Here is a 26,681-nt window from a genome sequence, read left to right as displayed (position 1 = left end):
AGGATCTTTCCGGTAATAGTTCCCGAAATAAAGAAATGTGGCGTAATACCATATGAGTGGGAACACAAATCCGAGAAGAAAGCTGTAAGAGGAGATAACGAGGAAAATATAAATCGAAGCAAAACCAGCTAAGAATGTGCAGGAATTCAGAAAGAAAGCAATACTCACGAAAACCATCCAATTCCACAACCAAAACAAGGGAGAGGTTTGTCATATATCCCAAGTTCCATGTTGTCCGCGTCTTTTACAAGCTTATATGTTCTTTTCCCGCAGCCCATAGAATCTATCACAAAGAATTAATGTGACAGAATGTCGTCTCTTAGTTCATGGATAGAAAGCAATACCAAAACCTGTCTCAAACAAATTAATTGTTTTGACATAACTATGTTCCCAGGAATAGAAGCACTGATGCAATTGCAAAGCAGATATAAGCATATTATAAATTGAACAAACCCGATGGTTTATTTTGGAAAAAGCGGATGGATCATGGATTCAGATATAGGATAGGATTATCCGACAAAATACTCTATAGAGGCCTAGGTTTCCAGAAAGCAGGAATGTTTTTACCTTTGAATGCATGACAATACCGAGCAGCTGGTCTCATGAGATATGCATGCTTATTAGCAATGGATTTCACCAGCTCAACACCACTGTTTCCAAGCTTTTTCACAGCCCCCAATTTAGTACCTGCTACAAAAAGATGGGTATTTGTTGCCCACATTAAAATACTGTATATCCCCAAGTCAACTGATATGAATCTTAACAAAAGGTTAAAACCAAAAAAACACATGATAGCAACTAATAAGAGCGACAACCAAAACTGTCCATTCTTAACAACCATCATGTCATTACGAGTCACGATTTATATAGCATGAGAGAAGAGTTCCTTCGTAGCTAGTAAACCACTCAATTCTCTAAGAATCAATCAGATATTATCATAGAAATCAAGCGGATGGGTGGCATTCTTTAATCTCAATGCCACTCACTGACTCACAGTTACGAATGCACAAGGCACAAGTCATGTGCCCGCGTTACAAAACAGTCTCTCACATCACATCGCAGCCAGTAAATTACTCAATATATGAATGGTAATCTATATTCTGTCTTTCCTAATAACATGAACTATTGCTTTCACACAGATTAACATGACTCCTCTCGCAACTGTAAAATCTAATATGAACATGAGATATGAGGGCAAGAAGATTACTTTCCGCCATTAGCTCCTTCAATAAAAGCACGAAGGCAAGACCACGGAATAGACCGTTCGAATGTCTAGGTCTTGCTTCACCCAATTACACTGAGACGTCGATAGGGTTCTTCTCTCCTACCAAATTGACTTGCACGACCTCCAGATCCCTGCATCCCACAACTACAACAGTATGATTCCCCGGAACAATAAAAAAAATAATCAAATCCTAAGGCATATTTCAGTCACCGAACATTGAGACCACGAACGCTTCAAGTAAACCTTAGCGTAGCAGCAACCAAACTGGCGAGAACTTGAAATCCTTCAACAGAACCGTGAAAGACGAAGTCTAACAATACGAGTCTCTCACAGAGAATTCAGAAAATAAGCAAGATTCTACCACCGCAGAAACCCTAGAACCCCATCAATCCTACAATCCGGCGTTTATTGCGCAACCGAAGAATGCGATTCGATTGAGAATTTAAAATGACTCACCAGGGAAAATCTGGTATCGACAACGAAACTACGAGAATTTGAGATCGAGAACAATGAGAGGGAGAGAGAGAAGTGGAAATCTTGGGGGGCGGGGAGTCAAGCCATGTCCTCCTCCGTCTTCACTTTACAAATCGGGGGAAAATGTTTTTTATTTTATTTTATTGTAAAATAAGTTTTTCTGATGAAGAGAACTTCATGAATTTTGTGGGCCCTAGTGTTGTTGGCATTTATATACAGATTGGGCCGAAGCTAATTGGGCCAATAAATAAGCGAAAAATAGGAATCCACTAACTCAATTTAACCATAATTTTTATGTAAAATATAACATAGTAAGCATAACTCACCAGCAGTATAAATTAATTAACGAATAAATACTATTAATTGTAATTAGTTGAGTTAATAGAGTGTCGAAAATTAGAGCAGTTTATAAACGTTGGTTTAAGAAGTTCAAATGGTTTATAGAAATTTGAATTTGTAAAATTGAAATTATTTTTTTTAATAATCATTTTCTAGTCGTAAGACCAATCAATGAGGGAAAAGTATGGGAAAGGGGGAGGGGATTGGGAGGAAGGGAAGAAACAAACAACCATTCGTCGTCGTCGTCGTCGTCGTCTTCCTCGTTGACTGCTTTCCATTTATTTCACACATACTGATCTCCGACTGTGTATGTATATGCCACACACGTGTGGAGATCTTCCTTCAATAGTGTTCTCTTCTCCAGGGAGGGACGCCTCGAGGCTCGATCAAGTCATGAAGAGAAGCTGCTTGAGCCCTAATCTCAACCTCTCTATCCCTCCTTCCGAGCAATCCATCTCTAAATTCCTGTAATTCTCTCTCTTTCTCTCTCTCTCGGCCCTCAAATTTTTGTGGGTTTTCCGTAATGTTTATATAGGCACTGTTTGAAAACGATTCTGATGATTTGAAGAATCCTCGTGGTGAGAACTTTTGACTTGATGCCTTTTGCTTAATGGGTTCAAGTTTCCGTACGATTTGAATATTCATCAGTGGGATTCTGATTCGAGCTTTTGGTCAATCGGTTTCCATGTTGGGCAATTCTATTTATAGACTGTTTGATACGTTTGTTTCTTTAGCTTAGTCTTGTGCTCGTGTTTTCCCTCCAAATTTCAGCAACTGAACTGATTGGTAAAGCTTGGGACTTCATGTCACAGTCGAATTCGAAGAAGAGCTTTGTTTGATGTCGGATCGATAATCGGTCCATACCGACACAAATGATTCAGCAGCCCATGTAGTTGTGATGGTTCTTTATTATTGACACTGAAATGGCTGCTTTTCTTCTCTGTGTTGGGCAGAACTCAGAGCGGGACGTTCAAGGACGGCGACCTGCGAGTGAACAAGGATGGAATCCAACTCGTCTCTCAGTCCGAGCCCGGGGCTGTAAGCTTTTCTTTCTATGAACTTATACGCTTATTGAGATATGGCCGTTCTTCTGCATATTCTTGTTGCTTGTCTATGGACAAATTGGATGTTTTTTTGCAGCCACCTCCAATCAAGCCATTGGATGACCAATTGAGCTTAGCTGATCTTGAGGTGATTAAAGTCATCGGAAAGGGAATCAGCGGAAATGTCCAGTTAGTGAAACACAAACTGACCTGTCAGTTTTTCGCTCTTAAGGTATATGTCCCGTTCTGCTTGGGTGGGGAAGTGTTAACTTTTGTATTGCCAACTGGGAAAGTGCCGTTGTGGCTCATTCCATTTGACATCGTTTTCTCGGCAAATAAGATGCGGGTTTTTGCATTAACGTTTCAGGTCATTCGGCTTAACATCGAAGAATCAACATGTCGGGCTATTTCTCAGGAGCTGAGGATAAACCTGTCGTCACAATGTCCATATCTGGTTTCATGCTATCAGTCTTTCTGTCATAATGGATCTGTTTCAATCATTCTAGAGTTCATGGACGGTGGATCCCTTTTTGATCTTCTAAAAAAGGTTGAGAGAATCCCCGAGAACATCCTCGGTGCCATCTGTAAGCAAGTAATCTGAACGAAATCTCCCCGTTCTACTAGCGTTTATATCTCTTCTTTTTCAAACCCGGTGAACACCTGCAAAACAATACTCATCGGGTATATAATAATGCAGGTGCTCCAAGGTCTGACTTATCTTCACCACGAGAGGCGGATAATTCACCGTGACCTGAAACCGTCCAATCTGTTGATCAATCACAGAGGTGAAGTCAAGATCACAGATTTCGGGGTCAGTAAGATCTTGACGAACACGACCAGCCTAGCAAACTCGGTCGTGGGAACGTACCATTATATGTCTGTGAGTTGAGAGTCGCCTCATTTACTCAAAACTACTACACACATCCAATCTCCATAGCTGTAGGCCTTATGGGTAATTAGTATTTTTGGTCTTTGTAGCCGGAGAGAATCAATGGATATCCTTACGGGAACAAGAGTGATATTTGGAGCTTAGGCTTGTTATTGCTCGAATGCGCAACTGGTAAATTCCCTTACTCTCCTCCAGAGCATGGGGAGAGATGGACGAGCGTGTATGAAGTGATGAACGCCATTGTTGAGAACCCACCTCCTTCTGCTCCGTCCGACCAGTTCTCGACCGAGTTTTGCTCGTTCGTCTCTGAGTGGTAAGAATTCCGACCGGTTCCATTGGCTATGGATGAAACTTTTGACTCATTCTTTGTAACAACACCCCAATTGTGTGTAGCATAAAGAAGAACCCAGAAGACAGAAAATCAGCAAAGGAGCTTTTGGTTCGTATGATAATTTTAAACTCTGCACTTATTTCAATTCATATTTTGGTCGATGCGATACCGAAATTACGTTAAAAGTCTGGATTTTTTGTTTGGAATGGTGACAGGAACATGGGTTCGTGAAAAGGTACGATGAGTCAAGCGTGGATCTCTCGTCTTATTTCTCCAACGCAGGTTCCTTGACTCCCACGCTACCTAACCGAGATCGAATGTGAAGAAACTCTTAAATTATGAATTATTTATTTCTTATAAAGTATATATATATATATATATGCTTTGTTTGATTCCCTCTCTGTCTCCAAATCGAATAATGTAGTGATTGATAATGAACAGGTGGTTTGGTTTCACAACATTGAACAAAATAGTAGTCAAATTACAATTTCGCCCCGAGGAAAAATATAAAAGGGCTTGTTTTGATTGTGAACTCGGCTACATTATAATCTTATATCAGGTTAGTAAAAATGAATAAAAAATACTAATATTGGGAAGTAAATATTAATTACCTTTGGACCGTTTTTGGGGTATATGATCAAATATCAGTTTAGTTCAGTTTAAAGCTTTGCTCTTAAACTTCCTCTGAGCCTTCAAGTCCACGACCAAAACGCTAATGTTGTCTTTGCTTCCCTTCTGCAAAGCCAACTTCGACAAGTATTCGGCCGCCGACTGAGCCGCCGGGTCGAGCCCTTCGCCTCTCGGCTCGGCCGGCAACAGGGCGTCTCCGGCCACGGCGTTCTTCTTGTGCCATAAGAGTATTCGCTTGCGTGCCACGTCACATACTTCCTCGTTCGTCATCACGTCCCACAGACCGTCGCTCGCCAGGACAAGACAATCATCGTCTTTCACTCGTCGGATCGCCGTCACTTCCGGGTCGGGGATTATCGACGGTTTCAGATACCTGTCGCCTGGAAAGGAGGAAAGATACTTATGAGGGGAGGCTGGACCTGTTTGTTTGGCTTTTCGGATGACTAATGCCCTTGACGAAAAGAAAGCTAGAAGTGAGCATTTCGGGTTGGAAATTTGGTTCCAACCGATCTGAACCGAATAACATTTGGTATTAATTTGATACATATTTTTTTATAGAAACTAATAAGTCATTTTTGAACCGACCCGATAAATACCAAACAAAAAACTAAATTATTCACGATTATATATGCATTTATATGTAAATTTGGTATTCATAGAATGAATCGAACCTAACCGACACTAAAACCGAATGAAACCGAACCCATTAACGTTCACTTCTAATTTGGTAAAATTATAATAAAACCGAATAATCCGTTACTAAACCGAACCGAATCACGAGATATCTGAGAAAGCTTACCGATGGATCTAGACATGGCAAGAACACCGAAAACACGAGCACTGTTCCACCGTATCACTTTCCCTCCGGCGGCTTCTATCCTCGCCGCTTCGTCTTCTCTATCCGGCTATACACACACATGCGTATACATACATCAGTAATGGTGAAACTTCCTATAAAGTTAGAGTCTTGGGCAGATCCTAGATGAACCCTTTTGCATTAGATGTTGATTCACCGCTAAAAATCTAATCTTTACATGAAACTGGAAAATGGAAAATCTGTACACGTATGTATGTGTGTGTGTATATATATACGTACTTTGTGATCTACGGATAATGGGAGGGGGGTTTTGCTGCGGCAGAGAACGGCTCTGGAATCGCCGCAATTGGCAACGAATATATGAGTGGGGAAGACGACAGCGACAACAGCTGTCGAGCCGACAGTCTCTGGAGCTGCGGATTCGATCTCGGAATCCACTTTCAGGAAGGAATTGAAGAGGGCTCTCTTCCATTTCTCCTGCCATGTCTCCCCATCGCAGAGCCCTGGTTTCTCCTTCGCTATCTCCTCCGCTAACGCCACGTGAACCCTCTCACGGCAATAGTTCGCCACCTACGAAGGAAACAGAAGAACAGCGTGTTTATGTATGTTTCACAGTTCAGATCCAAATAAAGAAGCGATTGAAGACCGAGGCGACAGATGATTGACCTGACAACCGCCATGGCCGTCGAAGACGCCGAAGAAATGAGCACTCGTGTGGGGATTCAATCCGCTAGAGACACGGCCTTCGGACAACGTAGTACACGAGACCTGAAGAAACCTGGGAATGGCCGAAACAGCGTCTTCCATTTCTGGTCGTCTTCCGCATATCGAGGTCACTCCGTACAAGGGCACACTCTTGAACTCGAACAGACTTCTGCTCTCCGTTCTGCTGATCATCTTCTTCTCGCCCTGAGCCGTTGACCTCGGGTCAAACTCATCCGGGCCGTTGATTTCCTCGCCGACGAGATCGGCTACTTCCCTCAGCTTTGAACACGACGAATTTGAATTGACCCGAAAACCCAAGTCTTTCTTAGAATCAGAACAGGAACTCTCAGGCAACGAGAACCCATGTCTCCGATTCATGTGTTCTGCACTAGAAACCCTAGAATCGCCATTGTCGGTGGAGTATTGACCGTTGCAGTACCCTTTACTTAGCCTGAGTCCGGCGAATTCAAGCTGCGGCTCAGGAGGGAACGGCCTGAATGGCACAGCAACCGCCGGAGATATCTCATCCATTGATTGGCAAAACTAAGATTCAAGCGAAGCTAGTGTTTTGAAGGGAAAGGTGACAAATCTGTCAAGTGGGTGCGAGGAAACTGAAGAGCTTGAGCTTGTTTTCCTATCTTTCCTTAAAGAGGGGAGAGATGATGACGATGATGATCTATAAAACACCCGAGTAGAAGATAAATGAAGAGTCGACAAATTTCTACATAAATTTGAGAGATGGAGGCTTTATTAGAGGAGATGAGGACAAGAAACCCATGACAGAAGAGGGAAAGGTGAAAGGAGACAACCTTAGTTAGAGAGCATGAAAGATGACCAGAAACAGATAGAAATGCCCAGAAAGAAAAAAAAAACAGAGAAAATTTCCAGGGAAAATCACCGCTCAGAAAGAAAAAAAAATCCAAATCGATAAGGGTTTCCTGGATTCTGGGCAATTGGTTTCAACCTCTTAGAGATTCTGTGCTTTCTCTCTCTTCAATTAATTTCCAACTAAAATCATTTCTAGCTTCAACCAACTAAAGTTGAAAGAAGGCTCCTTTCTCTTCTTTTTCTTTTTGTTCGTGTCCCTCTGCAAACTACGAGAGGTAAAAAAAAGGAAAGAAATAAAGATGAGGATGCTAAATTATTACACAAGGGGAGATGTTTCTGTCTTGAAAATCCTCATCATCATCATCATCGTCATCATCATCATCATCATCATCATCATCATCATCATCATCATCATGCGCATGACAAACACTGAATCTCCTCGTGCCTTTGTTTGTTGTTATGTATTTACCTCTCACTTACTGTTTCGCCTCCATTATTGCATCTCTCTCCTTTTTTTTCCATTAGTCAAAATGGTCAATTTAAATCTTCATTTTTTCCATAATCACGAATAAAAATATATTGCCTCGCCACAATTTTAGCGGAATAAATATTTCAAATAATATTCTGATTCCTTGTTTTCATTCTTATAATTAAATACACAAAAGGACTTAAATTCTAAACAATTTACATACGAAAAAAAAGTAAATAATTGTATTATCTCCCGGCAAAATCGTAATTGTCGATAAAAGAATTATATTGTTTTTATCATTAAATAATACATGCAGGTTACTTTTCAATAAATCAATTTTTTTCCCAACAGAAGGAGAGTGCCGTCCGTGTTGTGTTGTTCACAGATTATTTATTACTTTATTCGTAAATAATTTTATCCATGCCGCGTGGGACCCAATGATGTCGCAAATCCGGCGGATGACCGCCACGTAAGCATGGGAAAGTCATGAGTTTATGAATGACGTGTACGGTCAGAGATTTGTTAGTTGGGTGGCGGGAAAGATGAGGAAAGGTTCATTGCACTGACAGATACATCCCTCACTTCCATAAATATCCTGCTTTTTTTTAGAAATTTATTTCCCGTAAAACAATTAAAATAAAAATGTAGTTCTCCTGCCTGAAGCCACGTGTCCTCTGTTGCTTGGACCCCTCTAAATCAGAGAAGGAAAGCTGGGCATTAAACAAATTCAATTAAATACAGTGAGCCAATCGTCTATTATTTAATATCTCCCGGCAAAATATACATTTTTATAAAATAAAATGAAACAAAACATATAGTTTTATACCAATAAATAACAATATTTTTCGAGAAAATGACCAATCTGATTATAATGAATAATCGAATCAAATAATAAATAACTGCAATTAAGTTATATTTTTTACAAAAATCGGTTAGTTACGATTTTTAAAATAAAAATAAAATAATTTCGAATCGAATGAAAATAATCAAAAAAATTATTCGAGACTATAAATAATTTTACAAACAAAAAAACTAATTCCAAACGGAAATAAAATTTTATCGAATCGAATTTACTATAAAACTAGAATAATTATAATTTTTTGAATTTGAATATAATTAACCGAAATTCTCGAATTTAATATAATCAAATGGAATAATAATTATGGACGTACATTACCCAATGGGCCGCCGATTAGGGGAATGGGCCATTAAATTTATATGGCCGAATAAATTGAATTGATTTTTGTTTAAATAAATAAATATGAAGAAATCACACAAAATGCCCACTTCTTTCACATATTGACAAAACTTTGTCTGTGGTTTTGTGGCTCTCTAGTTTCATGACCACAAGCAACTCTTCTAAGTGAATGATTAAGCGGTCGAGAGGATAAGCTGTTCATCAATGGCGTCTCTCGTCAGCCCTTCTGTTTCGATTGATCCGCAGCCAAAGGTACCAATTTGATCTGCTCGCGATTTCCTCTCTACTCGGACACTGTTTGTTCGCGAATTCGGAAAATTTTCTGTCCTTTCTTCTCGAATTCGATGAGATTAGGGTTGAAATGTGGAATCATCATGGTGTGTTGTTTTGAATCGATCGTTTCGTTCTAGTGTTCGAAGTTTGCTTGCGTAAACGTATCTGCAAAGACATATTTCGAGATTGGGAAGAACGTCCTGAGAAAAGGAAGAAGATTCAATGGGGGATGTGGGTTGAGGACGAAAGCTCAGGGATCTGTTGAAGGGGCTGTGGTAGAGAACAAAACTGATCGGCTCGGTAATAAATCTTTTTCTTTCTTTCTTTTTTCCATTTCCATGATCAATTTCCAAATTCATTTACGAACATTTGTATGGTTTTGTTTTTTTTCAGAGTACGGTGTTGTGGGAGTTCATCACGTTGGATTGCTCTGTGAAAATCTCGAACGATCTCTCGAGTTTTACCAGAACATTCTCGGTCGGTATTATTTCAAATTCAAGTTCACTCTGAAACACTGTTCGTGTGATGAAGTTGGTAAGCACATTGCTCATTTGTCTGATCAAATCAGGTCTTGAGATAAACGAGGAAAGACCAGATGAGAAGCTTCCGTACAGAGGGGCCTGGTTATGGATTGGTTCGGAGATGATTCATCTAATGGAGCTTCCGAATCCGGACCCGTTGACCGGTCGTCCCGACCATGGTGGCAGGGACCGTCATGCTTGCATCGCGATCCGTGATGTGTCCAGGCTGAAAGAGATTCTCGACAGAGCTGGTTCGGTCATCACTTTCTTTCTTTTTTTTGGATTGAAGGATTTTTTTTTGTTACGTCTTTACTGAGATGGTTTTGTTTTGAGCTAACTGTAGGGATTCCGTACACAATGAGCCGGTCGGGAAGGCCAGCATTGTTCACAAGAGATCCAGACTCAAATGCCCTCGAGTTTACCCAAGTTTGATGATCCCTCAAGCTACAAGCATGTGTATATATATGCTTGAAGCTATCTATGTATTATATGTATATATGTTTGTATGTATACACCATTGATTTCCTTGGATGCTTTAACTGTGTTTAGGTAAAACGAAATATTTGCCAAAATATAGATACGGAAAGAATGTATCCCAACACACACAATGAATCACGTACAGGAGGGGATCGGGTTGAATAACCGAAAATATTATTTGGATTTGTATGCGAAATTATTTTATTTTAAGATTTGTATTCAGAATTGAGGGGATATAATTGTTTATAACAAAATTATTCTGGTATTCGTTTAAAAATTATGTCATGTAGATTTATATTCGCGGGCATTTACGAATTCGGATTCAAATTTGAAAGAGAGCAAATATTTTGAAGTCGGGTATTGAGAAACTTTTGGAGATTTACAGATGACTGTTATGTTCCTAACGACATATCAGAGAGAGAGATAGGTCCGAACCATGATAGAGCCAGTTGGGTCGGAGAAGAGATGATGGATGAGGCGTTTCCTCATGTCGTTCGGTGCTATCATGAACACGTACAATGCGAATATCATTAGCTCTGTTGATGTCAGTGTCGACCCCAGGAATCCCTGCCACATCCTGCACCATTTATGTATGTCTTTCTTCAGATATATCAAACAAAAGATTGTACAAAAATGGATCACATTCTAAAATTTTTTCGGGCTCACCAGTTTGGAAGGCGGAAGAAAGTGTGGAAGAACGACCTGATGCCTTCTATGTCGAGTTCCAGTATGAGAGCTAACCCGAACAGGAAGAACGATCTCTGCCTCTTCCTTTCTCTTGGCCACAGTGAATTCCAAGCTTCATTTGTATATACAACAAAAATCAAACAGGAAAACAGAGTGTGCATCTTTCACGAGCTGTTGGTTCTTGTGGATATTATTTTAGCTTCTTTTACCTTGCATTGAGATATTGCTGTTGTTTCCGCCATTGATGTGTTTTGTGGTGGAAGGTTTGTTTCCAAGTATTCTCGCTATTACAGAAGCGTATTTTGGAGCCTCGGACAGTGATCTTACTACCGAATAGCCTGTTTCATCAGTAGAAGAAAGACAGGATGGGCAGTCTCAAAAATAAATCTGAGTAACCGAAGCATGGTTAGATGATCAAACATGTTCTTACCTGTTGCCGGGTGTACCATGCTCGCGGCTGCACCAAAGGCGAGATTCTTCTGTTCAGTGTTTGGTAGGGAGCCTCCAACAGGGATGTAAGACCATTCCTGCGGTTTATTCAGAATAACTAAGAAAGCAACCTAGCAGAAACTGTCTGAAAATCTCTCTCCATGTTTCGGAAAATGGAAACTTTTGATCACTGTTGCTCGTAGGGAAGGATACCGTTAACGGGTTTACATTTTCTAGGCAGAGATTATTACCTCTTCATAAATTTTGAGAATTCGAACTCCCATTGTCTCTAATCTTATCATGAGCTTCTGCTTGAGCAAATCGAAAGGCATGACCTCTTTTGAGGCCAAGCATGTCTCCTGCTTGGGGAATGGTTCACTGATAAGTAGCAGAGTTTTAAACTCAACAATTTAGATATATAACATGTGAGAAACGGAAGGAGAAAACCTCAAAGAACACTCTCGTCTTTGACATAGACATGGCGTATAGGAACGTTGGATACTCAGCTTCTAAACTCCGGATTTTCTGTCTGGTGTAATCTCTGTAATCCATGAAAACCATCTGGTCTGGATCGTATGGATTGTTTTCCACCTGTAAATGTTTCATATAAAAATGCCAAAAGAGTTCATCTTAACAGCAAAAGTCTTCTCTTAAAAAAGATTCATCAGACATCCCCGAACATTTTTCGGAGTTTCTAAGCAATGGGTTGTTACTGCAGAATACCATATTGTACCTCAACCTCCACGCCGTATGCTGTCTGGACAGACACCCTCGGACCCCCAACTTCATATTGCAAGAGCTTTCCTGAAGCTGCTCCCGATGCAACAGTGGCAAGCCTGTTCTTATTTTGTGTCAGAATCTTCAAATGGACAAAGCCAAAATAAGACAATACAAAAGTCTTAAAGTCTTGTACCTGCAGGGAACGATAGTGTTGTGTTCGCAGGCAACGAGGCTGTGGCCATCAGCACCTTCCAATATGCTATCGACTTTTGAGCTAAGATACGAGACACCTGACTCGACACACCTAGAAATTAATTAATGGATTACGTATCCAAAACAAGTATAACCAGAGGGATGAGCAATAACTAGAGGAAGTGAAATTTCAGGATCCAGAGTGGAAATTCTTACCTCCTCAACAGCTCCTCATGGAGTAGATCCCGACTGACTCGCCCGTAAGCACGGCCAATCGTAATGGGTTTGTCATCGTCCAGGTACACAATCGTGTCTCGCCAGACATGCTCGATACATTTTTGCAGCCCGAGGTCTGAAAGATCATAAATGGACAACAAGATGCCAATACAAATAAGAGAAACAAGGCTTTTTGGATAGAATGTAAAGACTACGGAGAGATAATTTCTAGAATAGCGACGAGATGGGTTACCTTTGAATTCATCTTCCCAGACGCCGTAATTGTTCGTGAAAGGAAGATCCGGTCCGATGAGTCCGACCCTTAACCCGAGTTTAGCTGACTCTGCAGCCAAGGCAAGACCCGCAGGACCACAGCCAATAACCACCAGGTCTAGAACCCCATCACCAATCGATATTGGAGGTAACTATGAAACCCCGTTACAAAAATGGAGTTGTCAGGTATAAGCTCTAACCAGAACATGAACATGAACATGAACAACAAGATCTAAACATAGGAGATGAGAAACAGTTGCAAGAATTAAGGTGAATCTCTAGCCAAAAACATCAACAATGATCATAGGAAACTGCTGAATTGATCCAGAATTTGCATTTGATAAGGTCACTAAGATCGAAAGAAAACAGAGAAACTGGAAAAATCACGTAAAACACAACCAGATTGAGCATCTGATTCATGAAATTAGGCTTGAATTTCTCCTAAGATCACACGGAACGTCCGATTCCTTCCTAAACAAGTAATTCACTGACCTTATCGGCAAGTTTGGACTGCCCATCCATGTTCTTTTTCTGCTGCATTTGGACGAACAAAAGCTCCGAACCACCGCCCCTCACGTAATCTTCATCGTCGGCGAAATCTTCTCTCACCGCCACGCAACTCTTCCCCACGGCGCCGCCTCCGCCGGCGGCGGCTCTGACTCTGCACCAACTGTACCGAAGATTCGTAAACCTCTGTTTTGTAGCCAGAGGGAGCTTTCTTCGAGACCTCCGCGACGGAAAAGCGGAAACCGCCATTGACGCGAAGTTCCGAGCTCCAACGCACTCCATTTTCCCCCAAAAAAATTTTAAAAAAAAAAACTTAAAGAGATGAAATTATCAGAGATTCTCGTCGTCAAGGCGAAGACGAAAGATCTAATGCCATTGATATCGAAGCAAAAGTCCACATGAAAAAGAAGGGTTCGGTTCAATCATTTGCACGAGTGATCGGGAGAATATTGTTCCAATTTTCCAATGGGTTGGAGAGCAGAGAGGGCTCGAGCGAGGATAAGGTTTGGAGCCGTTAAGCGGTAAACCCGATGACGTGGCAGACCGATCACCGCGTGGATGATTTTCATTGGTTGAACAGTGAGACTTTAGCCGAGGAGACGACAACTCATCAGGTCTCGATAACATGTTGTAATATTGGGCCGAATCCGAATTTGGGCCTTCACAAACAATGCCATTGCCAGTTCAATTAATTAATTAACTGATAATATCCCCAAAAAAATATAAAAAGTTTACAGATTGAATCCTCATTTTTTTAAATTTGCAAATATCTGATGGCTTTGCTATTCCTTAGTCCTATTCCGTATATTTAATTAATTATTTAAAAGACAAAACGAAAGGCAAAGAAAAGTCCAAAGGCTACACCTTTGAGCAGTGAACAGAGAAGCAGGCGAAGACTGATTGGCTGATCTCTCGTATCTTAAGAATTCAGACAACCCTATTGCCGAAGACTTTGACTCATTCTCAGTCAACTCTTGTCAGATTCTTGCATTTGCTACTCCCCTTGTTATCATTTTCTGTTTGCTCATCGAACGAGAGAGTGAAATCGATCATCCAATGGATTGCACATCTCTTGTGGGCGTAGCTGCGATCTTATGCGAATATCTGTTTCAAAGAACAAGGCAAACGAGTAATCTCAGTCAAGAAATCTCCGAGCTTGAAACGTATATCAATGACTTGAAGGCCATAAGAGATGACCTGGTTAAACAGATCGAGCAAGACGAGGTTCAAGGACGGACCAGCACCCACAGAGCCAGAGAGTAACAGAACTCTGTCCAAGCCGCTGAGACAGAAACTAAAACGATTTTGGGTCATTATGAACGACAAAGGCAGAGGACGAGGAGGAGAATGAGGAGATACCTCTGTTGTTTAAGGGCATGTTGCTGTGGGGATTACAAGCTGAGCAAGAAGGTTTCGGTCATGCTGAAGAACATCGGTGAGCTAAAAGAAAGAGCCGGCGATATCAAAACTGATGGTGGGGTGAATCACGAGCATTGCAAGGAGATACCCATCAGGCCGGCGATCGGGATTACAGGAATGATGGATCAGATCTGGGAGTTTCTTGCCGAGGAAGAAACGGGTATCGTCGGGATCTATGGACCTGGTGGCATTGGAAAGACAACACTCCTTCAGAACATCAACAATGAACTGATCACGAAATCTCACGAGTATGATGTAGTGATTTGGGTTACGGTAGCAAGAGAGTTTGCCTTTTGTACAATTCAGCATGCCGTCGGAACAAGGTTGGGCTTGTCATGGGAAGAGAGGGAAAGTGGCGAGCAGAGAGCTCTGAGAATTTACAGGGCGATGAAACAGAAGCAGTTCCTGTTGCTGCTTGATGATGTCTGGGAAGAGATTGACTTTGAGAAGGTCGGAATCCCACGGCCTAACAAGGGAAACAAATGCAAGGTTATATTCACGACTCGTTCCACTTCTGTCTGCAGCGCAATGGGCGTGCAACGAAGATTGAAGATTGAGTTTCTGGGAAAGGAATATGCATGGCAGCTCTTCTGCGATAAGATCGGGAGAATAGACCTTTTGGAGTCACCACCAATTCGCCCACTCTCCGAAACCATATTAAGAAAATGTGGAGGGCTGCCACTTGCATTGATCAATGTTGGCCGGACCATGGCCCATAGAGAAACCGAGGAAGAATGGATTCACGTGACTGAAGTTCTCGATAGATCTCCAGCTGAGGTACGAGGCATGGAAGAAGTCTTTGCCCTTTTGAAGTTCAGCTACGACAATCTTGAGAGTGATCTGTTGCGAGCTTGTTTCCTGTATTGTGCTTTATTTCCGGAAGAATACTCTGTAGAGATAGAGAAGCTTGTAGAGTACTGGGTCGGCGAGGAGTTTCTCACCAGCTCCCGTGGCATTAACGCCATTTATAAGGGCTATGCTCTGATTGGAGATTTGAAAGCCGCATGCTTGTTGGAGACTGGGGATGAGAGAACACAGGTGAAGATGCATAATGTCCTCAGAAGCTTTGCGCTGTGGATGGCAACTGAACAAGGTGCTGAGAAGGAGATGATTTTAGTTGAACCGAACATGGGACTCACTGAAGCTCCCGGAGCAGAAAACTGGCGACCAGCATTGGTGATTTCATTGATGGATAACAGAATCTATAGATTGCCCGACAAACCCGTCTGTCCGAATCTGACAACATTGATGCTCCAACGCAACAGCAACTTGAAGGACCTTCCGAAGAATTTTTCACGCACATGCCTGTTCTTAGAGTCTTGGACTTGTCCTTCACCAGTCTGACCGAGATTCCACCATCCATTGAGTATCTGATCGAGTTGAACCATCTTGCTCTGTCAGGAACAAAGATAAGTGCATTACCCAGAGAGGTCGGAAATCTCAAAAAGCTGAAGCATCTGGACCTGCAAAGAACTCAGCTTCTTCAAACGATCCCACGAGATGCCATCTGTAGGTTGAGCAAGCTCGAGGTTCTTAACTTGTACTATAGTTATGCAGGTTGGGAAATGCAGGCCTTTGAACCATCAGATGAAGAAGAACTCCGGTTTTCACACTTGGAACACCTGAAAAATCTCACCACGCTTGGTATTACTGTTCTATCACAGGAGACCCTGAACATGCTCCAAGAGTTTACCGTCTTACACAAGCACATACAGTATCTTCATATCGAACAGTGCCATGGCCCGTCCCTGTTAAATCTTCCATCCGAACTTGGCAGGAGGCTGAGAAGACTAAGTATCAAAAGTTGCCATGACTTGGAACACCTGGCCGTGTCCACAGAGGCTGAAAGTACCAGCATTGACTGGCTGCCAAATCTTGAGGTTCTGACCTTACACAGCCTCCGTAACTTGACAAGGGTCTGGGAGAATCCAGTAAGCCAGGAGTGCCTACGAAGTGTCAGATGCATTAACATTTCGCGTTGCCCCAAGCTGAAGAAGGTCTCATGGCTTCTTCAACTTCCCAAGCTAGAGGTGGTTGACTTGTTCGACTGCAGAGAGCTAGAAGAACTGATAAGCGAACAAGAAAGGTACTCTGCTGAAGATCCAGCCTCGTTCCCCAGCCTGAAGACTTTATCATTGAGGAATCTCCCGGAACTGAGAAGCATCCTTCCATCTCAATTTTTGCTTCCAAATCTGGAGACTTTAGCTATTTCAGATTGCCCCAAGATGAAGGAACTGCCATTTCTAGGGAAGATGCAAAAGAAGGTGCCAACAGTTTACGGAAACAAAGAATGGTGGGATGCACTGGAATGGGACGAACTTCACCAACCTGACATAAAGCTTCTATGTCTCCCATGATTCCAAACCAAACTGATGGGACATTATAGAAACAGTCATGTACACACAATATCTGGTCGTTATACACCACCCTCGAAAATGAATGGAAGAAAAACAAAGTGCTCAACTTAAGCACACAGAGAATGCTGAAATAATTCTGTACAAGATCGTTGTAGCTGAAGTTCAAGCATGATTTACTCACATGAATACTAACTGCGCACATTCGATTCAGTCCGTAGAGATTCAGGAAAAAAAAATAAAAGATGTGATCGAGAATGCAAAGATCAGATAACGAAACCAGATACTCAAAGAACCGCCAAGCAGCAGCAGACAAAAGGGCATGGTTTAAATTGGCGTTTCCAAAGTTGCAAATGAGATCGGAGAGGAGAAGAAAGGCCAAACTTGCTCTTCACATGGTATAAGATAAAACCCTAACTCCAGAGATACTGACCCCAGCCCGAACGGAAACCACCATCAAAGCAGGTTTAAAAAAAAAAAACAAAGCTCCAAGTTCTGATGGCCTCAAGGCACTTCCTAACCTGGAATTGCAGAGATAGTAGCCAGCGAGCGAAGCTTTCCAACTCTAAAGATGACGAGATTAGGGTTTCCAATGGGAGGAGATCGTCTCGAGAGAGAGAACGAGAAAGAAGAAGGAAACGGAATCTTATACTTTTGAATTTGAATCATAGCATTTGATTTATACGAATTTGACCCATTCCGAGACTTGGGCCTGAACCCTAATTCCCCACACTAAATAAAACAACATACCACAGATTTTGGCAGAAGCACGAGACGAACGAATGCATTATTAGAAGCGGCCATCTCGATGTAAACATAAAAACACCTCGCAACATTCCCAAAAAAAACAGAAACAATAATAGTAAGCTCTTTCTTTCTTTTTTTCCCCTAAACAAAGATTACATCAACGGGCTCTTATCTCGTCGTTTAGTTTATAATTGACGATGGTGGTCAGTGGTGGTGGTGAGACCTGTGGTCGGAGAGATGGAGGGAGTCGATGCCTTTGATGGGGACATCGTAGTGCTTTCGAGCGGAGGACGACCTCTTCGCCTCCGAGGAAGAAACCCCGCGGCTGGCGTCGTTGGTGCGGCTCCTCTGCAGAAATGCCTCCCGGCTGCTGCTTCCGCTCGTCACCCTCCTCGACGATCCCCCAGACTGTGCAAACACCGATGAACTCTGCATATATACATCACCATCACCAGATGTAAAACCCACAAAAACAAAAGTCAAATTTGCAAGGCAAAATGCTTATAAAACCCATAAAAACTTGAACTTAAAGCATTGTCCTTTTTTGGGTACCCAAAAACATCACCCTTCGGATAAAAATACTTTTTTTTTTTCTAAAAACAGATATGAAAGGACAGATTCGGATGTTCAGAGAGTGTAGAGGGACAACAAGTGAAGAGTCGGAGAAACATACCATAAGAGAGTCTCTAGCAATGGCTGACTCTCCAATCCTCTGTTGGTTCGAAAGGTTCCCCGAGTTCTCAATAGTTCCCGACATTCTCCGCCTCGTTGATTCGCTAAACCCGACCTGACGCCCTTCTTCCTCACCTTCGTTTCCAATTCCAACCCCAAGAGAAAATGAGAGGCGGAAACAAAAAAAAAAAAGATTATTTTGATTGGTGATTTGAACATGTACCTGTGTATCGATCGATGCTGGAAATGCCTGGAGGCAACCCGGCACTCGTTCCAACACCAGTATTCTACAGGAAAACAAACACTCGATGAGAAAATGTCCAATGCCTGTTCCGTTGGGGCGAGAGAAATAAGAGAATCACACTTACAATGCCACGGGACGGCGGAGTAGTCAGTTGGGATTGTTGATACTTCAAGATGGTCCAGTCAAACACGTAATCGAATTGAAACCCTGCATCATATACCATTGAATCCTGTCAGGGTTTTTGCTAAAAGAATGATATAGGTTCGTTTGTTTTGATGAAGAAGAGAACTTCAAAAACCTTCGCGGATAAATAGATCCCGGAATATTCTCTTGAGATATGCGTAATCTGGTTTATCGTCAAAACGGAGTGATCGGCAGTAATGGAAGTAGGACGCAAATTCAGACGGGTAACCACGGCATAAGGCCTAGAATAGACGATCATAAAAAAAATTCAGATTGCATGAAATTCATTTTGGAATAAAGCAGCAAACTTGAGAAGGGACTTACCTCGATGGATGTAGAGACTTTCTTTTCACTAATCCTCTCGTACTTTTGCTTCTTCGTTCCAGCCTTCAGTCCTTGCCATGGAAGACTGGAAATGAAAACTTCCGAGGGTCAGCCAATGTGAAAAAACAGAGCAGATCAGAGCTGGGCATGTAAGCAAAAACGAACCTTCCTCTTAGGAAATACATGAGGATATAACCGAGAGATTCTAGGTCATCCCTTCGACTTTGTTCTGGGTAAAGAAAAAAACATATGAAAAAGTGTCAAACCTCGATATCTAATGAAGAGAAAGCTTGGGAAAATAAGAGACTATAAAACTGAAGCAGACTTTTCAAGCTTACCGATTCCTAGGTGGGTGTTCATGCTCGCATATCTTGCAGTTCCAGTCAAATTCTTATTCTCCCTGCAATATTATATGAACCAAGATCGGCATCACATGTGATTTGGCATCTACGCAACGATCCTGCTGCCCAATGGAAGAACAAAAGGGAATTGACGCATAATACAGTCTCGTCTTACCTGTAGGGAATATGCTGATGGGTTGTACTATCCCTGTATTTCTTGGCCAGTCCAAAGTCGATGATATATACCTTCAGAATGTTATAATAATCAGCCATTCTGATGAAAACAAAAGGAGAACCAAAAGACCATGACCATTATCTTAAAGGATTAAGGTGATAAACCTGGTTTGCCCGTCTTCCCAAGCCCATGAGAAAATTGTCCGGCTTGAGATCTCGGTGAAGGAAAGATTTCGAATGGAAAAACTCAACACGGTTGATCTTACATATAAAACAAAAGAAACCGGTGAAAATCTGTCACTCCCGAAACAAGGAAATTTTTTTTAAAAAAAAGGGGGGGGACCTACCATCTGATCTGCAAGCATGAGAACCGACTTCAAGGAAAGTTTCCTGCTACAGAAATTGAATAGATCTTCAAGGCTCGGTCCAAGCAAATCCATCACCAAAACGTTGTAGTCCCCTTCGACTCCAAACCATTTGATATTTGGAACCCCGGCTGCCAAAGTTAAAACACAAGGATAAAAAAATAATGCAAGCCGTGAGAATCAGAACATGGGAATAATACCAAGCTCCTTATCAGAAAATACGGTTTCTTAAAAGAAGAATCATTACTTCCTCCCTGAAGAATCCTATATAACTTCGATTCATATAACAGCTGTGGATGTCTTGTTTTCACATTTTCCTGCAGGAAAAATGGATACATTATCAGCTTCCAACTGCTATAAAACCCAGCAACTCACACAAAACCGGTCGAAATTATCCTGGAAATTTTCAGAAACCGGAAAATAGAGACATTTGGCAATGTGGGACTCCAAGCTATCTGAATATACATTACTTGGAACGAAAAATAGATAAAATTGCGAGATTATCGCCTTTTTTCCTGCGAATGCTGATCAAATTCAGGCAACTAGAACAATGTTAAAAGCCCATGTCCTAAATCTCGCCAAAGAACTTCCTCCACCGTGCATTTTCATGGTGAGACCAAATGAATAATCAGACAATTAAGGTATATACCTCCATTCCAGCCTCTACTAATAAGAATTATACAGAAATTGAATGAGAAAAACACCAAACGAGGATTATCAAAAGCTCATCAACAACACTCACAAACTTAATTGCGATCTCCTCATTCGTCTGGATATTAGTACCTAATAAACACCACAATTAAGAACAATATCAGAATACTCCAATATCAAACCCCATGTAATTTAGGGGAAATATCCAGCAAACGAAAACGACAAGAAAATCGAATCGGGAAGACGAACCGAGGTAGATCTCCCCAAACGAACCGCTTCCGATCTTCCGGCCGAGCCGAAACTTGTTTCCCACGCGAGGTTCCATCACAAACGACGACCCGAATTCCGAAACCCTAACTACAATCTCAAGCCCTACGTTGATTCAAAGGCGATCCTTTTCCCCAAAAAAAAGGAAAAAAAAAAACTTTCTTTGCCCCAGAACCAGCCGCGCCAACAACTCGTAATCTCCAAATATGTATATAAAAAAAAATTAAAAGAGATTCATACAAATCCAATCCCGGGTAGGAGAAAACACAAAGAAAAGGGGGAAATTAGCGGATTTTTCCGCCGACAATGGGGCAAATAATTCGCAGGAACAAGGAGAAGAAACAAAACCCAATAAACATCTTCGCCCACCTCTCGATCGAGAACAAATGTTCGTCACAACCGAATGCCGGGTTTTTTTTCCCAAACGTCTCTAGAATTCGAACGAAGATAGAAGAGTTTCGATGGACAGAGAACAAATAATATGAGGATGTTTTTCAAAGCTTGGTCTTTTCCTTTTCTTCTCCTCCTCTCTCTCTCCTCTCTCTTTCCTTGCGGCTTCACGGTTCCGGTTTCATTGGAAAATTTCCCGGTTCGGTTTAAACCCTAAACCCGAATCCGGTTCACCTTAGTAGGAAAATCACATTAACATCTTTAACAAAAAAAATCACATGAACATCTTTCAAAACACCATCAACAAACTTTTATTTTTTATTAATTAACCAGATTGCACTAAATCCATAATATATTAACTCCAGGTACCATATTATCTAATAAATTCTATCATCTTTTCAAATTTGTTTGGGACAAAATATCTTCCGAAATCAAATAAAATATCGTCATTTAATTTGTTTGGTCAACCACCTACTTTAGGACAGTGAGAAAAGGCGGGTTGGAAATTATCGGACAACTAAACTAACCCTTAACCGGAACCGATTCGGTTTGGCTACGGTATGGCCCCGTGCGAATTTCAATATATTTTTTTAAAATAAAATGTTTATTCGGGAACGAACGAGAGAGAAATGGGTGGCCAGGCGTGTTGGCTACGCGTGCATGAACGGCACGTGACTTTTCTACACCTGTGAGTCAGCGTGACGTGATGGGCACGTGATATCCATCGTCTTCTGCGTCCATCTTGTTGAATGTTGACCATACTAGGTCCGGTCAGAGTCTTACATACCATACGCCGTACGTTGGAATCATGACAGCAATGTTTCGGTCAACATAAGATCACATCTCACGGTATTAAAATAGTTTTATTTTTCAATTACGTGGAATAGTTTTTAGAGATTTCACATTAAACTATACATGATTTCGATTATAATAACTATAGATACAATTTACCAAAAAAAAAGAACTATAGATACAAGCTATATATAATAACTTCGATCTAGGGGAATTTTCAAGTTTGAGAAATCGTGATATATGATGTAAACAAGATTCATGTAAGATCTATATACCTTATTTAGTTGTTTTTAGTATATCTGATTTAGTAGAGGTTTTAATTAGATAAATTTAAAAATATAAATTGAATCTTCAAAATATAGATTAAAAACTATATAAATATTAAAAATACAATTCCTGTTAAAAAATAAATATATATACTATTTCCAATGAATACAAACCAAGAAGAATCACCCAATGCGGGGAAAATTGGCATAAAAAATCCAGGGAAAAAAAGAAAAAGAAAAGGAGAGATTTTCTCCCAAATAAATAAATATATTTAAAGAAAAAAATATTAGTTTCTTGGGCTAGGGAGACCCATGCAAGCGAGACGAGGAGAGAGTCGAATATTTGGTCTGGGCCGAGGCGAAGGCAATAGGCCCAATAAATCACTTGGCCCATTCGCCACTCTAGGCGAAAGGTTGACTTGCTCGAGCGCCCGCGTCTGTAGCTCCGTAGGATAGTCCCGCACACACCCGATCCTAGGCCCTGCTCCCGTGGTCCACGTACACGATAGGCCCTTCTGTTCTCTCGACTCCTGAACCGTCGGATCAACGGCGACTACCTTGCACTCATCTTGGCCGTCGGATTTCGCTCTGCTCTTCGATTCCGATCTTTCGTCTCCCTTGGCGAGATAGTTGTCATCGTCAATCGCACACAACTGAAAACAATAATTACATAATCAGCAACTGATCTGTGATTAAGTTAAGCAAATGCAATTACTGGTTCAATTAATAACTTAATCACGATACCTTTACTGTAGTGAGATCGACGTTGTTTTCTTCCAGAAAACGTATGAATTCCCGGAAATTCTCCTCCGTCGGGAGATAATGACCACTGTACGGCCACACAGCCTATACATATATATATATATACAAACATGTGTACGAACGTGAGATATTATATATACACACACACACCAAAAGCGAAGGAGATTATGCTTAAATTTATCAAGATTAACTAGTGTACCTTGAGAGAGCCGTTGTCTGCGACGATTCTGCCGGCGGCGGTGATGGCGGCGCCGGAGAGAAAACTGGAGTGTTGAAAGAGACCCTTCTTCTTCGGACCAACGTACAATGTTCTTGTCGTGCTCAGGACAAATATCCACTTGGATCCCTCCTCTGTTTCCACCACTTCTCTGCTTTGCCTGTAAATCAGCTTTCCCCCCTCCACCACCACTTCGTACGCTCGTCTCTCTTCCTGTTCATGAATTCAATATTAAATAAATATATATATATAATCAAAATTGATTGAAAAAAAGGAGAGAATAAAGTAAAAAAGCTGCATATATATTTATATTAGAGGAAACGTGTCAGTTGCATGCATGCATGCGTACGTACGGGTCCAAGGTAGGTGACGCATTGGCGCTGCAGAAGGGTTCGAGGGCACCTCTCGAGATTTATTTCTCTTCCTTCTCCAATGTCCAACCTTTTGGTTCATTTTTCACAAGGTTTGACTCGAGTCAACGCAGTTCGTTATGCAAGTGTTACAAAAAAAAAGGCTTGATTAAGTAATTATTTAGATGTACCAGAAAAAGAAAGGCTGACAGCTCTTGCTTCCGAACCAGACATCATAGTACAAATTCAAGTTGTGTCCGTACCTATGACGTGGATCAATCTGTCCCCCAATACACAAAGACAAACTCAATAACATTGTAATATAAGTTATATATATATATATAAACATCATGTTAAATGGTTAGGCCAACTTACGGCTTCTATTCAACCAAAAAAAAAAAAAAAAAAAAACAAACTTTTATTTTTTATTAATTAACCAGATTGCACTAAATCCATAATATATTAACTCCAGGTACCATATTATCTAATAAATTCTATCATCTTTTCAAATTTGTTTGGGACAAAATATCTTCCGAAATCAAATAAAATATCGTCATTTAATTTGTTTGGTCAACCACCTACTTTAGGACAGTGAGAAAAGGCGGGTTGGAAATTATCGGACAACTAAACTAACCCTTAACCGGAACCGATTCGGTTTGGCTACGGTATGGCCCCGTGCGAATTTCAATATATTTTTTTAAAATAAAATGTTTTTATCATCCTTGCACAAACCCTTTCCCACCTGAAAACCCATACCAAAACGAAGTTCAATATCGTCTAGTAATATAAAAACCGATGTAATTAGTTCCAATTACAAAAAAAATCTCATTCAATTTAGAATTTGTTTTGAACATATGTCATAATTAATACCTTAGCTGCTTTGGTTCCTGCTCTTGCCCACCTCGAGATAGCAGTCTCTGGCTTCTCATCCGTGGAAAATGATGGCGAACTTTGCTCCAATTTCCACCTTGAATAAACACATATGATATAATCAAGAAAAATGAAATAATAATCATATATATATATATATATATATATACACACGTATAAGTGAGGGAGAATTTCAAGATCAATCATAGATGTACGTGTAATTTTTAGCCTTTTGCAGTAAATTGCAGTGTTCATTTCATGGGATCAAAATTTGCAAGAACTTACTCGCACGTACTCGATACCATGACACATACCCGAACCCTAAAGGCTAATACATGTTTTCGTCTAAAAAATGACAAAAACAAAAAATTCAAAAAACTCAGCTTGCCATACACAGACATGCAGAATATGCAAAATCTGTGTCCAATATTAAAAAAAAAAAAAAATCTGTCCAAATCGGGTAATTCACCGTATTGGGAATGCGAAATCGAGGATATTAATAGATACGCTATAACCATCCGGATCATGTTATGATTAACCTAATTAATATCGAGAATCGAGGAAACATGCCCACGATTAATTCAGTAGATTTCCGTTCTGATCCTAAAGGTTTTGAATTGTTTTAAAAAACCCAAGATCGGAAAGAGCGGGGGTTTTCTGGAAATTATTAAAAGTAAATCGGAGATATTATAATAAAGGGAAAATCTGGGGGCAGTATATGGATTTTATAGATGTGAGAAGCAAAGGAATAAAACAGAACATACCATAGCTCTTCGACGACGACGGCACAGTCGGCGAGGTTTCTTCTTGTTCTGTAACTCTTGTAAACCTTCTGCAACTTAACGGCAGCGGCATCAAGCTCCGTCACCGGTCTTGGAGACGAAAACGGCGTCTTCACGGCGAAAGACAACTCCGTCGAATTTTCTGTGATCCCCAGATCGCCCCTGTTCGGACACTTTGGAGACAAGACCTCCCTTTGCTCCGCCTGGACCAGGCTCCTGAAAGAGAGGTTCCTCTCAAGAATCACGTTTTCGGGTTTAGGACCCTTCAAGTTTACGGATTTTTTCGTTTTGGCCCCGTGATTTTCGTCTCTGAAAGTTTTCGTGGGAGAGTTCCGTCTCGTGGTGTTGACGTGCTCGACCAGAGTCTTGAACGAGGGGCTCCTCTCAAGAATCACGTTTCCGGGCTTTGGACCCTTCATGATTACAGAATTTCTCGATTCGGGTTCGTGATATCGTAGGTTATTGTCATCGACCAGAGTCTTGAAAGACGGGTTTCTCTCAAGAATCGCATTCCCCGCTTTAGGGTTCTTCATACTTCTGAACTCTTTCGAGGTGGCCTCACATTTCTCGATTCTTGTCGTTTCACGTTCTCTTGTATGTTTATCGTTTGTGTTGTATGCAAAAGACACACCCATGACTTCAACCTGAAATTTCAGTTTGATTAAATTAATCACACCTCTATGATTACGTGTGTGTATATACACATATATGTATAGGTTTGCTACTGCCATGCGAGATGAATTAAGAAATAGGAATAACAGCAAATCCTGTGTTCGAGCAAAAGGAATCACAAGTTTCAGCAGAAAGTTACCTCAGAAATGAACAAACAGCTCCTCTTCCTCTATGCCCTGCATGCACTGCAGCACGACAAAAACAGAGACACTTCTTGAGACAAAAGAGAGAGAGAGAGAGAGAGAGGTTTTATGTATGGTGATGTCTTTTCATGCTCATGTGACATTCATATATATAGATACATATATATATATATATTCTGACGTATGAAAAAAGGGTTTTAGATTTCCCAGGAAAAGGAAAAAAAGAAACAGGGAGTTGAAAGATGAAGATTTTTCCAAGTGGAAACGATGTTTGGTCTTTCGTTCGTTCAAAAAGGTTTGCATGTTTTTTCCGGGATTCAAACTCCACGAGGTTTCCCGATTTGCGTGTTTTTTTTTTTACATACACACCTGTGCCATGCCCGTACGGACATATTTTAACATTACGCACACTTAAAAAAAAGTCTGAATATGTTATATTATGATGACCGAGTT

General features: G+C 41.0%; 8 protein-coding genes across 9 annotated transcripts in view; 3 read left to right on the top strand and 5 right to left on the bottom strand.

Annotated features, from left to right (window-relative positions):
- The window catches only part of LOC104811757, a 3,421-nt gene extending 1,598 nt beyond the window's left edge, over positions 1-1,823 (bottom strand). The window contains exons 1-5 of the mRNA XM_010538573.2: positions 1,682-1,823; positions 1,208-1,356; positions 568-690; positions 169-283; positions 2-82 (exon numbers count right to left, since the gene is read on the bottom strand). Of these exons, the coding sequence (XP_010536875.1) occupies positions 2-82; positions 169-283; positions 568-690; positions 1,208-1,217 (329 nt within the window). The 5' untranslated portion in view covers positions 1,218-1,356; positions 1,682-1,823. The remainder of the gene's footprint in view (position 1; positions 83-168; positions 284-567; positions 691-1,207; positions 1,357-1,681) is intronic.
- Positions 1,824-2,226: 403 nt separating this feature from the next.
- Positions 2,227-4,833, top strand: LOC104811755 (mitogen-activated protein kinase kinase 1-like). Its single transcript, XM_010538570.2, has 8 exons — positions 2,227-2,505; positions 2,992-3,076; positions 3,179-3,313; positions 3,449-3,673; positions 3,779-3,961; positions 4,060-4,283; positions 4,364-4,409; positions 4,517-4,833. Exons 1-8 carry the CDS (start codon positions 2,348-2,350, stop codon positions 4,622-4,624), a joined length of 1,164 nt encoding a protein of 387 aa, XP_010536872.1. The 5' UTR covers positions 2,227-2,347; the 3' UTR covers positions 4,625-4,833.
- On the bottom strand, positions 4,512-7,560 carry LOC104811756 (protein phosphatase 2C 77-like). Of its 2 annotated transcripts, XM_010538572.2 has the most exons (5): positions 6,415-7,560; positions 6,028-6,318; positions 5,731-5,836; positions 4,913-5,311; positions 4,512-4,604 (listed from the first exon to the last, which is right to left on the bottom strand). In XM_010538572.2, the coding sequence occupies exons 1-4, from the start codon at positions 6,982-6,984 to the stop codon at positions 4,956-4,958; spliced, it is 1,323 nt and encodes a 440-aa protein (XP_010536874.1). In that variant the 5' UTR covers positions 6,985-7,560; the 3' UTR covers positions 4,512-4,604; positions 4,913-4,955. The 2 variants fall into 2 exon arrangements, with proteins under 2 accessions (XP_010536874.1, XP_010536873.1); XM_010538571.2 differs by lacking the exon at positions 4,512-4,604 and having other exon boundaries at positions 4,747-5,311.
- Positions 7,561-9,047: 1,487 nt separating this feature from the next.
- LOC104811753 lies at positions 9,048-10,429 on the top strand. Its single transcript, XM_010538569.2, has 5 exons — positions 9,048-9,200; positions 9,359-9,521; positions 9,615-9,698; positions 9,790-9,993; positions 10,086-10,429. The coding sequence occupies exons 1-5, from the start codon at positions 9,153-9,155 to the stop codon at positions 10,172-10,174; spliced, it is 588 nt and encodes a 195-aa protein (XP_010536871.1). The 5' UTR covers positions 9,048-9,152; the 3' UTR covers positions 10,175-10,429.
- Positions 10,430-10,526: 97 nt separating this feature from the next.
- Positions 10,527-13,729, bottom strand: LOC104811752 (lycopene epsilon cyclase, chloroplastic). The gene is made up of 11 exons (XM_010538568.1): positions 13,229-13,729; positions 12,717-12,888; positions 12,464-12,599; positions 12,249-12,359; positions 12,069-12,171; positions 11,783-11,926; positions 11,587-11,694; positions 11,337-11,433; positions 11,116-11,244; positions 10,886-11,018; positions 10,527-10,796 (listed from the first exon to the last, which is right to left on the bottom strand). Exons 1-11 carry the CDS (start codon positions 13,523-13,525, stop codon positions 10,631-10,633), a joined length of 1,596 nt encoding a protein of 531 aa, XP_010536870.1. The 5' UTR covers positions 13,526-13,729; the 3' UTR covers positions 10,527-10,630.
- A 193-nt stretch (positions 13,730-13,922) lies between these two features.
- On the top strand, positions 13,923-17,133 carry LOC104811751 (disease resistance protein RPS2-like). The gene is given in 2 exon segments (XM_010538567.2): positions 13,923-15,947; positions 15,950-17,133. Coding segments are annotated over 2 exon segments (2,718 nt in total). The 5' UTR covers positions 13,923-14,299; the 3' UTR covers positions 17,020-17,133.
- Positions 17,134-17,772: 639 nt separating this feature from the next.
- LOC104811750 (casein kinase 1-like protein 1) lies at positions 17,773-21,482 on the bottom strand. Its single transcript, XM_010538566.1, has 14 exons — positions 20,967-21,482; positions 20,809-20,849; positions 20,314-20,383; positions 20,049-20,197; positions 19,867-19,962; positions 19,703-19,773; positions 19,525-19,586; positions 19,352-19,415; positions 19,187-19,271; positions 18,978-19,104; positions 18,804-18,886; positions 18,659-18,722; positions 18,437-18,570; positions 17,773-18,192 (listed from the first exon to the last, which is right to left on the bottom strand). The coding sequence occupies exons 1-14, from the start codon at positions 21,040-21,042 to the stop codon at positions 17,968-17,970; spliced, it is 1,347 nt and encodes a 448-aa protein (XP_010536868.1). The 5' UTR covers positions 21,043-21,482; the 3' UTR covers positions 17,773-17,967.
- A 1,115-nt stretch (positions 21,483-22,597) lies between these two features.
- LOC104811749 (IQ domain-containing protein IQM5) lies at positions 22,598-26,348 on the bottom strand. Its single transcript, XM_010538565.1, is given in 9 exon segments — positions 22,598-23,085; positions 23,177-23,278; positions 23,394-23,624; positions 23,765-23,852; positions 23,953-24,041; positions 24,441-24,503; positions 24,632-24,728; positions 25,396-26,057; positions 26,225-26,348. Coding segments are annotated over 8 exon segments (1,689 nt in total). The 5' UTR covers positions 26,049-26,057; positions 26,225-26,348; the 3' UTR covers positions 22,598-22,719.
- Between the last annotated feature and the right edge of the window lie 333 nt (positions 26,349-26,681).

This window comes from Tarenaya hassleriana, unplaced genomic scaffold, assembly GCF_000463585.1.
Source record: "Tarenaya hassleriana unplaced genomic scaffold, ASM46358v1 Cleome2, whole genome shotgun sequence".
NCBI classification, from domain to species: domain Eukaryota; kingdom Viridiplantae; phylum Streptophyta; class Magnoliopsida; order Brassicales; family Cleomaceae; genus Tarenaya; species Tarenaya hassleriana.
The sequence above is the reverse complement of the archived record's forward strand: the minus strand, read 5'-3'. Positions and strand labels throughout refer to the sequence as shown.